At 37.4% G+C, this 12,785-nt stretch overlaps 1 protein-coding gene across 10 annotated transcripts in view; it reads right to left on the bottom strand.

Annotated features, from left to right (window-relative positions):
* LOC129725475 (metabotropic glutamate receptor 8-like) overlaps positions 1 to 12,785 on the bottom strand; it is an 89,015-nt gene that overhangs the window by 65,152 nt on the left and 11,078 nt on the right. For all 10 annotated transcript variants that reach the window (XM_055681368.1, XM_055681370.1, XM_055681364.1 and 7 more), the window contains 2 exons: positions 10,848 to 11,018; positions 10,643 to 10,787 (listed from right to left, as the gene is read on the bottom strand). In XM_055681368.1, coding sequence (XP_055537343.1) covers positions 10,643 to 10,787; positions 10,848 to 11,018 — 316 coding nt within the window. The remainder of the gene's footprint in view (positions 1 to 10,642; positions 10,788 to 10,847; positions 11,019 to 12,785) is intronic.

Genomic DNA, 12,785 nt, shown 5'->3' with positions numbered 1-12,785 from the left:
TTATTTTCTACTTGCAGTAGACATGTTATCGACTAGAAATCATGATAATTCACTTTGAAAAATAATTTAGAAAATGTGCTATAATATTGTAAAAGTGAGGATTTACAAGGCTTGTAAAATGGAAGAAAAAAATTTCTCAGATATTTTCCAGTAGGGCATGCAAATACTTAGAAATTAATTAGCTTACTCATATGATCCTCATAAAACAGAGTATAAACTAATAGGTAATGTGATATTAAGACAGTTTTGTTGAAAATAGGTTCGTAGGAGGCATAGTATGTAAAACAAGTTTTTTTTTGTAATTTTACCTCATTTTGGATTTCAAAATGGCGTCTAGGTTTGATTTCCAGTCTATATTGGCTGGTTTTGGACCATTTCGGAATGTTTTCCAGAAACCGGAGAATGTCATCTTGACATCTGGGTTGATTTCCGGCATTTAGATATTACCTCGGTTTCGAAAATATCCATATTCGCCATCTTTTCAGTTCTAATTGGTCGAAATCTGAGTTCAAAACATGTCTCGACATTTTCAATAGTTCAGCCGCAACTAATTTATCAAACTATTGTTGTGAAAACGATCAAGATGAACTTATTACTTTTTGGGCAGATAGTACTCCCGAAAAAGCTCACCGAGCTAGAGACCGTGGATCTTGGATCACCGGGTCGGCTTGTATTCGGAGAGGCTTCGCGCGGGAAAGTGTGCAATAACAATTGGGTTCCTAGGAGGTTTCTTTTAAGCTTTAATTGAAAACTTTTCGATTTCGGAGTTTTTACTTTAATATCTAAGGCGTGTGCGTGTGGGTGTGTGTGAGGTGGGCGCTAGCGGATCAATCTTTTTCTCACGGTACGTACCGGCTACTCTGTAGGGTTCTGGTTCTACTGGGCTGTGTTGCTGTTGCCGCGATGCTGCGTTTCTGGTTGCGGGGGAGGGGGAAAACTCGTTGCTGTTTTGCACTGCTCTGGTATGATGACCAAAATCGCAATGGCAGATGCGTGGTTTGGCGGGGAAGCGGGTTCCTCAGCGTCTTCCTTCGTTGACTCAATCGATGGGCCACGGACGAGACCGTATTGACGCCACCGAGAAGGGTCCTCCTTTACTGTCAGGGCCAGTTGCCCGAGGATTCCGCGAGCTCGTCGCTGCCCGAAACTCTTTTACGGTTGGACGTAGGTGAATTTCACCACCTAGGCCGACTCGTGTGAAGTGAGGGCACGTCGAACGAATAAAATATTCGTTTTGGTAAAAAAAAAAAAACAGAAAAAAAAGGTCCTACTCGGACATGCATCACACCATTTTACTAAGTGGTTGAAATCGTACCTCGTAGACCGCACACTGTACATTAAATTAGGCAACACCGAGTCAGATAGCTTCGTTAACCTGTCGGGTGTTCCTCAAGGGAGCAACCATGGACCATTGCTTTTCAATCTTTTTTTCAACGATGTTTGTTACGTCATTCCACATGGCTGTAAATTGATTTATGCTGATGAACTAAAACTGTTTCGCATCATTCGATCTATAGCTGACTGCAAAGAGTTGCAAAAATATCTTGAATATCTTGAGCTCCGTAATTTCTTTCACACGAAAAATTAAACCACTACCTTGGAACTATAGTATATGTGGAGAAACCCTCGAGAGAGTATCGGTAATGAAAGATTTAGGTGTACTGCTTGACTCCCAGCTGTCCTTCAAGCACCACTATTCTCATATCATTGCACAAGCAAACAGAAATCTCGGCTTCATGATGAGAATCGCCAAAGAGTTTACTGATCCGTTTTGTCTGCTATCGCTATACGTCTCAATAGTTCGCTCTGTTTTGGAAACATCTGCTATCATATGGAGCCCTTACACTGACATCTGGGCCAACCGGATTGAATCAGTACAGGTCAGGTTTCTGCGTTACGCTCCAAGATCACTTCCATGGCGTGATCCTATCCAATTACCACCATATGCTAACCGGTGCCGTCTACTTGGCATTGACACACTAGCCAAAAAAAGAGACGTGTCCAGGGCTGTATTCGTGGGAAAGCTACTAAGTGGCGAAATCGACGCTCCAAACATTTTCGCTCAAATCAACGTGAATGTTCCCTATCGAAACCTAAGATTGCGAAACTTTCTGCGTCTCCCATTTCATCGTACTGAATATGGCCAAAACGAACCCATCAGGGCGATATGTGACGTCTTCAACAATGTATTTTACCTATTTGACTTCAACGTATCTAGTGTTACTTTTAAAAATAGACTCAAGCGAATGTTGTAGTTTGTTAGCCTTAGGGTAAAATTGTGTCTTAGCTAGTTAAGTGATTTCATGTGTCATATTTTACAATAGTATATTTATTTGTTGTTAGACTTAGTTTCAAAAATGTTCAATCAAAAGATGGTGGGGTTTTTACGCGCATTTGAGCTTTTCTTAAAAAATTTCTCGAATGGGCTTTTCCCCACCCAACCCACTTCATTCAGAAGGTCAGATGATATTAATAAATACAAATACAAAATACAAATACAAATAAACTATTAGCACGTCGTAGCTGAAGTGGGGTGGTACTCTTTACCTGAATGCACTCTTTCTTTGGCTGATATTCGGCACTCAGTTAGCTACTTTATAATTTTTTTCTAAATCACTACTCACTTGCTTCTCACACGAACGCTGCGGTACTTCTGACCGTTTGGCGGTTTTTCAACTCTTGATTTCCCCTTCTTTTACCACCCACCATTTTCTTCCCTTTTCCTGCATTTGATTATGCCCACCCCCTCAGGGTTGTATTTTGCTGATTGTGTATAACAGTTCCGCGTTCAGCTTGGCCCATTTTAGTATGTATAACAATTTTTTTGTGTTTTTGCATCCTACTAACCTATTAACAATAATTATATTTTAATTGACTAATCCTGCTAACAAATTACATGGAAATAAATTAGAAACACAATAGTTATAATATACATACGGCACATTTTAAAAAATACTAAGGACAATTTGTAACAACGGTTACAAACTATTAGCCGGTCAAAAATAATGGAAGTTGTTGTAATTTTCCTTCCCTTTAACTACACCACTGAGATACAAAAAATTCAATATCATGGGAATTTACCTCGTATTTGAGAACCCACGTGTACGGAATAACACAGTGATCTTCTTTGGTGTTCAGAAGTGTTCATGTTTGTCGTTTAGGAGTTTACAATGACCGAATTTGTAGTTGTTACCCCCTCGAGTCCGCTTTTTCCTACCTGTATGAGATAGACATAATTTTAAGTTTTTGAAACATATACGCTACTTTACGACCTGTATTTACCGAATTTAATATTTCGGCATATGCGAAAGAATCACGTATAAAATTCATAACTTGAATAATACATTGGATATTGTGCCGTGTCAAATGAATGTTGTGTGAACAAAAAAAAATAATACATTGGATACCATTCGTACATCCGAAAAACACCTGAATGTGAAGTTTGACTATAAGAAGGGACATGTATCGAATGCAATTTATGATCAATGAACAAAACAAACATTTTTTCAGGCAATAAATGTTTTTTTGCCATGAATTTTGCGTGTGATAAGTCCAAAAGGGTCGCTTCACAACCAAGAAATGTGAATGCTAACTCCAAGAGCTTTTTATAATCGCCGCGAACTTGATTGCATAAAATTGCTTAATTTGATTGCAATCTTCATCGAACAATTTTGAGCGAACTTTTGGATCATTGAAGCCGTTAATGAGTTGATTTCGTTTGATGCTTTTGTAAAACGGTTGAAGAAAGGTATTTATCCGATGCTTTTGCCCTGTAATAGGGTAATCGCTCCTATATTCATCTCATCACGTCTTTTTTATCAATTTATCGTCAAATTTTACAATATTTTCAACGTAGAACTTTCAACCACTTGACAGAATCGAAAATCAAATTGATTTACTTTCAAAATCCGTAGAAATTTGACAGTAAATTGGACAAATGAGAGAAAAAAGATGAATATAGTTGCACCTAGCTGTTGAGATAAATAATGGAGCGATTATCCTATATTTTGTATAAAAGTTCTGAATATGAAGAGAACAAGAGCTATTGGTTAGTTTTCGAAACTTTTCCGAAACATTCCAATCCACTAGCGTATTATGAACTTCTTGGGCGATTTTTTTGCCGGAGCTTGAATCAATTTTTGGCGCGCCCAAGAACTTTGCTGTTCCATCGTAACTAATAAGAATTGCAATTCGATCAACATGAGATGTACCGACTATATTTGATAAAATTCACCATCCTAGTGAATTTAGATCACTAGTGCTGAACTGTTTCGAATAATAATAATACTGAAACTAACATTAAATCCATACAAAAAGTTCTTAATAATTTTGCTTCAATCCGATTGTGACAATTCACTTCACGCAGTTGCTGAAATGAAGTACGATTAAGGATATAATCACTGAATGGCAGCTTCAAATTCTCTAATGAATATAAGAGGTCATTCATTTTTTAAGTAACGTACTCAGAAGAAGGGGATATTCAACGAAAAGTTTCATTGCGCGAGGCCCCCACGCAAAATTGCGTTATTTAGGAGTGCGATATATTCAAAATTGCTAAAATTTAGCGTTACGTAATTTGTGGATGTCCCTAATGATATGGTATTATAATTAAAGAGTTTTCGATGCATAATTCACAACTATTTTAGGAAACAAAGGCAAAAGACTTCAAAAAGAGATAAAAACAGCCGTTCTTATGAAAATCTATTTTTTTAAATAAAAGCGTTTTGTTGGTCCACCAAATGAACTCGGATCAACCTCAAATTTTCATGGCTTATTTTTGGAGTAAAAAGGAAACTTTTTCCGCCCGGCGCTCATCGAAATCGCATGATGTTACAAAAATGGCCACTCTAATATATAAATGGTTTTAGCTGTTCAACTTCTCTTATGAAATTTTCATTTCGCAAGAGTGTGAATCTATGTTTGATTTCCGTTTGTAAATCTTAAAAAATAACTTTCACAGAAGGATCACGAGATCTTTGATACTGGCGTCTCCGTGTGTTCTTCAAACGTATAAGAAGTTGAAGCTCGTTGTCAATAATTGGTGTACTAAATTTGTACTGTCAATATCAGCACTATTCTGTAAAACAATATCAAAATTAAAGCTTTCTTCGGTCGTGGCACGCTATCGATCCCAATTGGCCTTGTGATAATTGAACACAGACCTAGTGGAATTTAAAACATTTTCATGGGATAAGGAAAAAGTTACAAGTTATTAAATCACTGCATGAATGACTTTGATTTGAAAATAAAATTGAATAAAATCCACCCGAGCAATCGTTAAACAATATTTTTCCATTGGAATTGCTTTGTGCATTATTCCACGATCGATGTTTTGCATTAGAATCACCGATGGTAAAAAACTTGTAAATCTCCCTTGAACGATTTTTCTGCTCACCAGTGCATTGCATAGGTAAATAAACTGCGGCTATAAATAAAATGCCAATATCTGTTTTGATTTCAATTCCCAAACTTTCAATAACCTTCGTTTCAAGATGGGTCATAACACGATGTTTTATGCGACGGTGGATAACTACACTCAAAATATTTTTCACATTATTGTTACGTGAAATTTCCTGTACTTATTCATTTTCTGTCATTTTGCATGATTTATGTGACAAACATAACATCTACGTGAAAATCACATGCATACTATGTTTTATCACGTAGTATCTACGTGAACTTGGCAACGTCAAACATCATGTCATAGAAAAAGTATCGCGTGAAGTCTCTGTGTGAAAATATACAGAAATCAATATGGCGAAGCTGTTGTCTAACTCAGTCTCTGAAAATAAAATAGAATTTTTCCGCGGCTTGCCAATAAGTGAGATTTCGAAAAACCGTACGAATTTGACATCGAGTCTTGAGCTTACAGGTTTCACACAGATTCAGTTCAAAGGTCGAGGAGTTTCCTGTACATAAACAGTTGCTGCTTACAGTAGTTGTCGCCGGCAAATGTCGTAATATTTGTCAGTTTTTATGTCGTTTGATTCATTTACGAATCGGCGATTTTGCATGGCCGTGCGATTTATCAAGCAACATATTTTTATAATTTCTAAAAACTATTTGCCGTCTTTTAAGAATTGGGGAAACAAAATTTAGAAATTTTACGTTGTTTCAAAAGTAATAGCTATGGCAGATAATCGAATGCTTTACTCTTTACCGGTAGTTGAATTCTACGTGAAATTCACTTAAAATGCATATGTCTGCTGTATAAGATTCACAAGATAAATCATCTCACCAGATCATGAATGAACTCAAATGGCAATAAACGTAGAATCTACGTGAAAATGACGGTGGAAAATATTCACATAACTTTACCGGTAATTATAACATGAAAATTATTTTGAGTGTACCCAGTCAACCACAAATCGTATATCAATGTATGAATATTATTGCAAATATTTCAACGAAGTCGAAATCGTATAGGGGAACTGCTCCATTATTCATCTCATTAAGCCGATATTCACGAAGAATGCACGGATTAAACACCAAATTTTCACGAAATCATTGAACAAATAAACAGAATATGCTTACGTGCTCTTATGGAATCGTTCAGCATTGTACATTTAGTAAACTTAGCTAGATTTATCCTGAATTTTGTAAAACAAACCATTTTTCACAACGCTTCAATATCCATCTCAAAACATGAATCACTGCTTAATTATTCATCTCACGACGCCCCCATATTCATCACACTGTTAATCATGAATGAAACCCATTATCAAGAATGAACGTAGCCGCAGCCCATCGTAGTAGGTTACCTAGATATCCGCTGAAGTTGTTTACGTGCAAATATGGTAACCTAGGCAACCACTGCAGTGCTGTCCATTAATGTCAATTATGTCGGAATAATTCAACATTTTCAGTATATTTGTTTCGTATTAACAGATACTGGTTTGGCAACTTTTGATTTTCTTCAAGGCAGTGAAAAGAGATGAAAATACATAAAATTGAAATTTAGGAATTGAAGAATTTTATCTCATATATTTCTGCTAATTAAAGCTTGTTTTTGGAAATTTGAGGTGAACATTTCAAAGATTAAAGTATTCTCAGTGTAGTGAGTGTTTTTGTTTAGTGATTAAAATTAAAAATGGTCCGCTAGTGATGAAAAAAACTTTGGTTGGCTGCTGAACGAGTCCCATTGTAGCCGTACAGAACAATGCGCGGATTTTGTTTTCTGAGATAGGTGATTGAATTAAATGAATTTTCGAGTGCAGATGCCCGACTATAATATCAGATTTAAAGCTTTTAAGTGAGTTTTTGAGGATTCTACTTTATGAGATATCTCAAGTGAACTAAGAAGAATCAATTCCAGATTGATTGAGTTAGAAAATATGAGTTTTATTCTGTTTTCAATTGTGTTTTCATCTTCTATGAGATGAATATATGGGCTGAAATGAATAATGGAGCAGTTCCCCTAACACGCTTTTTATCATGCGCAGAAATTCGTCTTTAATTGTATATCATGGTGGAGTCTTACCGATTTACGATTGTGAGCCTACATTGATTTATTTATTTACATAAAAAATCAATAGACTCTATCTGGTCCTAATGATTGTGTCTTAATATACTTAAAAAATTCTTCTAATCCTAGTGCAATGAAGGTGATAGTCGAACCCGGTGGAGACACTGTTGAAAACACGTTGTAGTCCGATGAGAGCTCCGTTTGCCCCGTAGTTTGTGCGACGGAAAGGAACTCGTAGAAAAGGGATGTTCCGAACAATTCGAGAATTCACGTTTATGTCGATATTGGACAGAGTTGTAAGACAGTGTGAAACAAATCACTTTCTATCGGATATAATCGTATATAAATACGTATATCAATGAATTGCATACCATTATCACGTATATCGCCTACAAAATAGTACGTATATGCTGTTTTTGTGCATCAATTGTGAGTTTTTATGATATATATGAGTGCGGATATTGGAATCAAAACATTATTATACGTATGAAAATGTTGACTGGGTATTGCAACTCCACCTCCAGCAACATCAATTCTATCGAACCTGTGAACCATATAATTGAGATTTCTTTTTAGTTTTATATTAGGCTTTAAAAGCGTTTCAATCACAACTGCAATATGCACACCATGGACTGTTAAAAAATTTAAAAATTCATATTCTTTCGCTTTTAAAGAGCGAGCAATCCAATTTAGAAAATTGACAGCATTATTTAAAGTCATTACTGATTTTCAATTTCATAACAATATCAGTTGTAAATTTTATACCTACTTGAACAGCCTCGTACATCGAGTTATAGTTCAACAAAGCGGACATTAACTACAGCATGGATTGTTGTAGGTAGTCAATCTTATCGGGAGTTGGACTACCTTAATCAACACTGGCTGACTTTTCAGCACCAAACACGAAACGTTTGTTGCTGTTTGAACTTGAAATTTTTAGCATATGAAATGCCTGGTGGTGCTTGAGCAGGATTAATTGTTTTTAATAAGTTGTTTTTTTTTTTTTAATTTTGGAATATTACCTACAGACACACTTGCTACAGGTAATGCTGCTGATGCCTGAACAGTGTTGAAAGTTTTTCGTTTACCCACATGAATATTATTGACAACAGGTTGTTTTGAATACCTAAGTTTTTGCTGGAGATTTTTCGTAGCTGTCAAGGGATCCATCAGATTTGACAGCGACAGTATAGTCCTCACAAAAACAGCGCGTTGGATTGGTATCATGCTCTTAGTAATAAATTTTTAGCATTGTAATGTGTAGCTAGAAGAAAACACTCAGAAAAAGTTCAGAGTGAAAATGTCAAAATACTCAAACGTACATAACTTTCGTTTTTCATTTTACCATCACCAAATTTTGACAGATACTAGTACATATTGTCATCTTCAATGCGTAAAAAGATTAGATAAAAAAAAGACTTTGAGATATTAAATATTTTGTGACAATTTGGAAAATTTGGAACAGAAATTTTTGTTACAGTGTATATATTTTTTCTACAGCCACAATTTTATTGGCCCTGACACAAGTAAAAGAGATTTTTAAGGCTGTTCGCACCTACGCGAATTCTCATATACAATTGTCAATTTATGTGTGAAAACGCAAAAATATTTCCCTTCTTCACTTTCGCAAGTAAAAACCAAACCAATATCAACAGAGTCGCAGGGCCAATTACCTACAACTTTGCTGAAGACACCATTTTGATCGAACAAGCCTTTTCTCTGATATAGAAATTTTTATCCATCAGTCACCCTCACCACTTTGGACAGGCCCTTTTGAAACAACAGTTGCGAGTCTACATGAAGTACTGATATAATAAAATGTCTTTTGTATCAAAAAGGAACAACTGTGAAAAGTTTCAGCGAAACCGGGAACAATCGATTTGCGAAGTTGCGTGTATTGCCTCAGGGGGACGGGACACGAGGCATATGGACGCTAGGCATATGGATGTTAGGCATAGTATGCTAGGCATACAGACGCGAGGCATAATGGATGCGAATCATAATGGATACGAGGCATACTGCCAAAAGGCATAACGGACGCGAGGCCGAATGGACGCGAGGCCGAATGGACGCGAGGCCGAATGTACGTGAGGCTGAATGGACGCGAGGCCGAATGGACCCAAGGCCGAATGGACGCAAGGCCGAATGGACGCAAGGCCGAATGGACGCAAGGCCGAATGGACGCAAGGCCGAATGGACGCGAGGCCGAATGCGATGTTGTACGATCGCAGGAGATCCAATAATGTAGTTCAGGTGTTATTATATTCCTACAGAGTTTAAGTTCGGTATAATACCTTTCTTGAAATCATGCGGCGAAGACGCATAATCGAGGGCAAGGAAACGAGGCGGCACTAAGCCACCGTGGTTTCCGCAGTCCGAGCCGGCCGCCGACCCGCCGTCGGAAGCGGCGGCCTCTCGCACCCAAACGACTGATTTACTGGTTTGCTAGGTCTACTCAAACAGAGTTTTCTTCCCTTAATTAAGTCCGAACGAGCGGTAGCGAGTAAGGACAGCATTCGCTCGAACAGCGAGTCAGCCGAAGGCCGCGAGTGTACTGCTTTCTAAATGACACTTTGAAGCGAAATACATGTTATCGAATGCTGTGTAGATGATGACGATAATAACATATTCCACATCACTTCCCCTTGGCCTTGTGTCCTTTCGGCCTCGCGTCCATTCGGCCTCGCGTCCATTCGGCCTCGCGTCCATTCGGCCTCGCGTCCATTCGGCCTCGCGTCCATTCGGCCTCGCGTCCATTCGGCCTCGCGTCCATTCGGCCTTGCGTCTATTCGGCCTCGCGTCCATATGCCTCGTGTCCGTATGCCTGCCGTCCATTATGCCTAGCGTACTATGCCTCGCGTCCGTATGCCTCGCGTCTATATGCCTAACGGGGTGTCATCTTGCCTCAGATATAGTAATTTTTGTTTGGAAGGGCCAGTAGCAAAGAAGATTTTCCAAGAGACAAGAAGAAGCCTCATCCGTTGTAGTTACTTTAAAAAAGAGATGTTGTTATATAACATCAAATTTTGAATAACTCCCAATAGAGAACTAAAAATGCCATGATTGCGATCAATGAGATCACAGCACTTGCTCTGTGATAATTCATTACGAGGATTTAATTCCGGATCGGAATACAGCATCTTGGTATCCTTTTTTCAATCATATTAACGTACTTACCTTTTGCTCTCGGTTTTGTTAATAACTTTTGTACAATGTTATCATATGCAATTTTCTTAGCCACGCCAGAATCTTTGACTAATTTCTCTTTAATGGCAATACAGATACCGTTTTTGGATAGTAACTCATCCAGTTCTTCAAAAGCCTATGAAAAAAAAAATATTTTTAATTTTAACTAGAACAGGTCTGAAATCCAAACGTTTACCTTAATACCATAATTACTCTCTTCATAAATTATTGAAATATAACTCCATCCTAGCTTTCGAACGATGTCTACTATTGCCTTCACCTGATAATGGTCTGATGGAATTGTACGGGAAAAATATTCAAATCTTTGTTTATTGCTCAATTCGGGACTCGTCGAAAAATATGATACCTGTAAAAAGTCCATGTTTTTACGTTTCTAAGAGAGAAAGGGATTGCCCGCGTTACGTAATTATGCCTAGGAAGAAGGGGGACGAAAAATTGGTTTTTTCTTTAAGTACCTAATTTATTTTATCAGATTTCATACTGAAGTTGATCTTCACGCGAGGGCTACTTGCGGCGTGACTATCCTCTCTTCCTCTAGCTACGCCACAGAGATACTAAAAAAATAATTCCTTAATAGCATAAATCGTATTTGAGAACCCCCGCTTGTCACGCTAACGAAATTAATAAAGTATTTAAAATTTTATTTTTATTATACTATGAAACCTCAACAATCCGTAATTAAATAAGATCTGTTCTGCGGTTTAATATTATTTATATAAATTTGCACGGCTGTTGAGGAAGACAATTTCACGTATTCAGAGTACAAATTCACTACAGTACAAATTGCCCACGCTTGTGAACTAGAGCAAAATTAATATATCAGTGACACTTTCGTGTGCCAAAAACAAAAAATGAGTAAAGTTTGCAAAATTTGTGGTCCTGTGTTAGAATGGTGGTATCATCTACCAGAGGGTCATTTCGCACCAAATTAGTTGCAGACAGAAAAGTTGTCGATCCAGCAACGTTGGTGTTTACGATATTTGAATTTAAAGCACTTGCCAATCAGCAAAAGTTCCAGCAACAAACCGACGAGAGTACCCAAATTATGCACCACCTTTCACGTCAATGTGATTAACCTAATGCTGTTTCGGATGCTATAGATGACCCAAAAATTGCGCTTATCCTAAGCATGAGCTGGTCAGTATCAATAAAAATCATTGCCATGCCATTGCCATCATATCGAACCTAATTTGAACGCTTAAAAAACATCTTTCGCCATTAGTTAACGTTGCTATGACTATAAAGTTTAAAGTTGCTGCCACACGGAGCACGAAAATTTATGGCATAGTTCTCTATGACATCTATGACTCAAACGGTTATAACACAGAGATTCCGTCCTGACCAGGGGACTATAAACGTTAAAATTTTGCCTACCAATCATGAATTCATCACGGCGTCAATATTTCATTTCAAATGCTTACGAAAACTATCTTAATCATTGAAAGTGCACATTGTACTGAAAACAAACGTTGAGTTCTAGTTTTTTCCATCAATATGCATATTTATTCGAGGACAAGTCTACTGACAAATATAGGACATTTACTCTATTATAGTTGTTTTATGGCAAACCTACAACAAACAGGGGGTGCCAGAGTCGCTGGTACCAGAATCAATGAGTGGTAAATGAAAAATGTATGGAGTTTGACAGCCACACCAACCCAAAATACTTCATACGTAGGGATACCATCCGGTCGGGGGTAGAAATCAGGACACCTCTTTTTTCGTTACAAATTTGATCTAAATTATTTTCATTCTTCGAGGTAAAAATAAATCAAACTCGTGGTAGGTGATTTGCACTTCAAAATGCTATTCAAAATGTTATTCATATAACATGTATCTCAAACGATCCAATTTTATCGAGCAACTTTCAATTGTTAGTCATTCGCGGGTACCCGAAGAATTAAGCACACGTAAACTGTTCAAATTTGAACCTGAAAATTGTTAGATGTTTGATACTGTATACTTCACTCAGGCTCAAACAAAAAAGAAATAATTTGCGCGCAGTGAACGCTGTGTGGTCAGGTATCAAGATTTATCTGGATTATCCAGATTTGATGTCTAATCTCTCAGATAAATTATGCAGATTTTTCTAGATTTTGGGGCCCTGTGTGGT

This window comes from Wyeomyia smithii, chromosome 2, assembly GCF_029784165.1.
Source record: "Wyeomyia smithii strain HCP4-BCI-WySm-NY-G18 chromosome 2, ASM2978416v1, whole genome shotgun sequence".
Classification (NCBI taxonomy): Eukaryota; Metazoa; Arthropoda; class Insecta; order Diptera; family Culicidae; genus Wyeomyia; species Wyeomyia smithii.
This window is presented reverse-complemented; position numbering and strand designations above follow the sequence as displayed.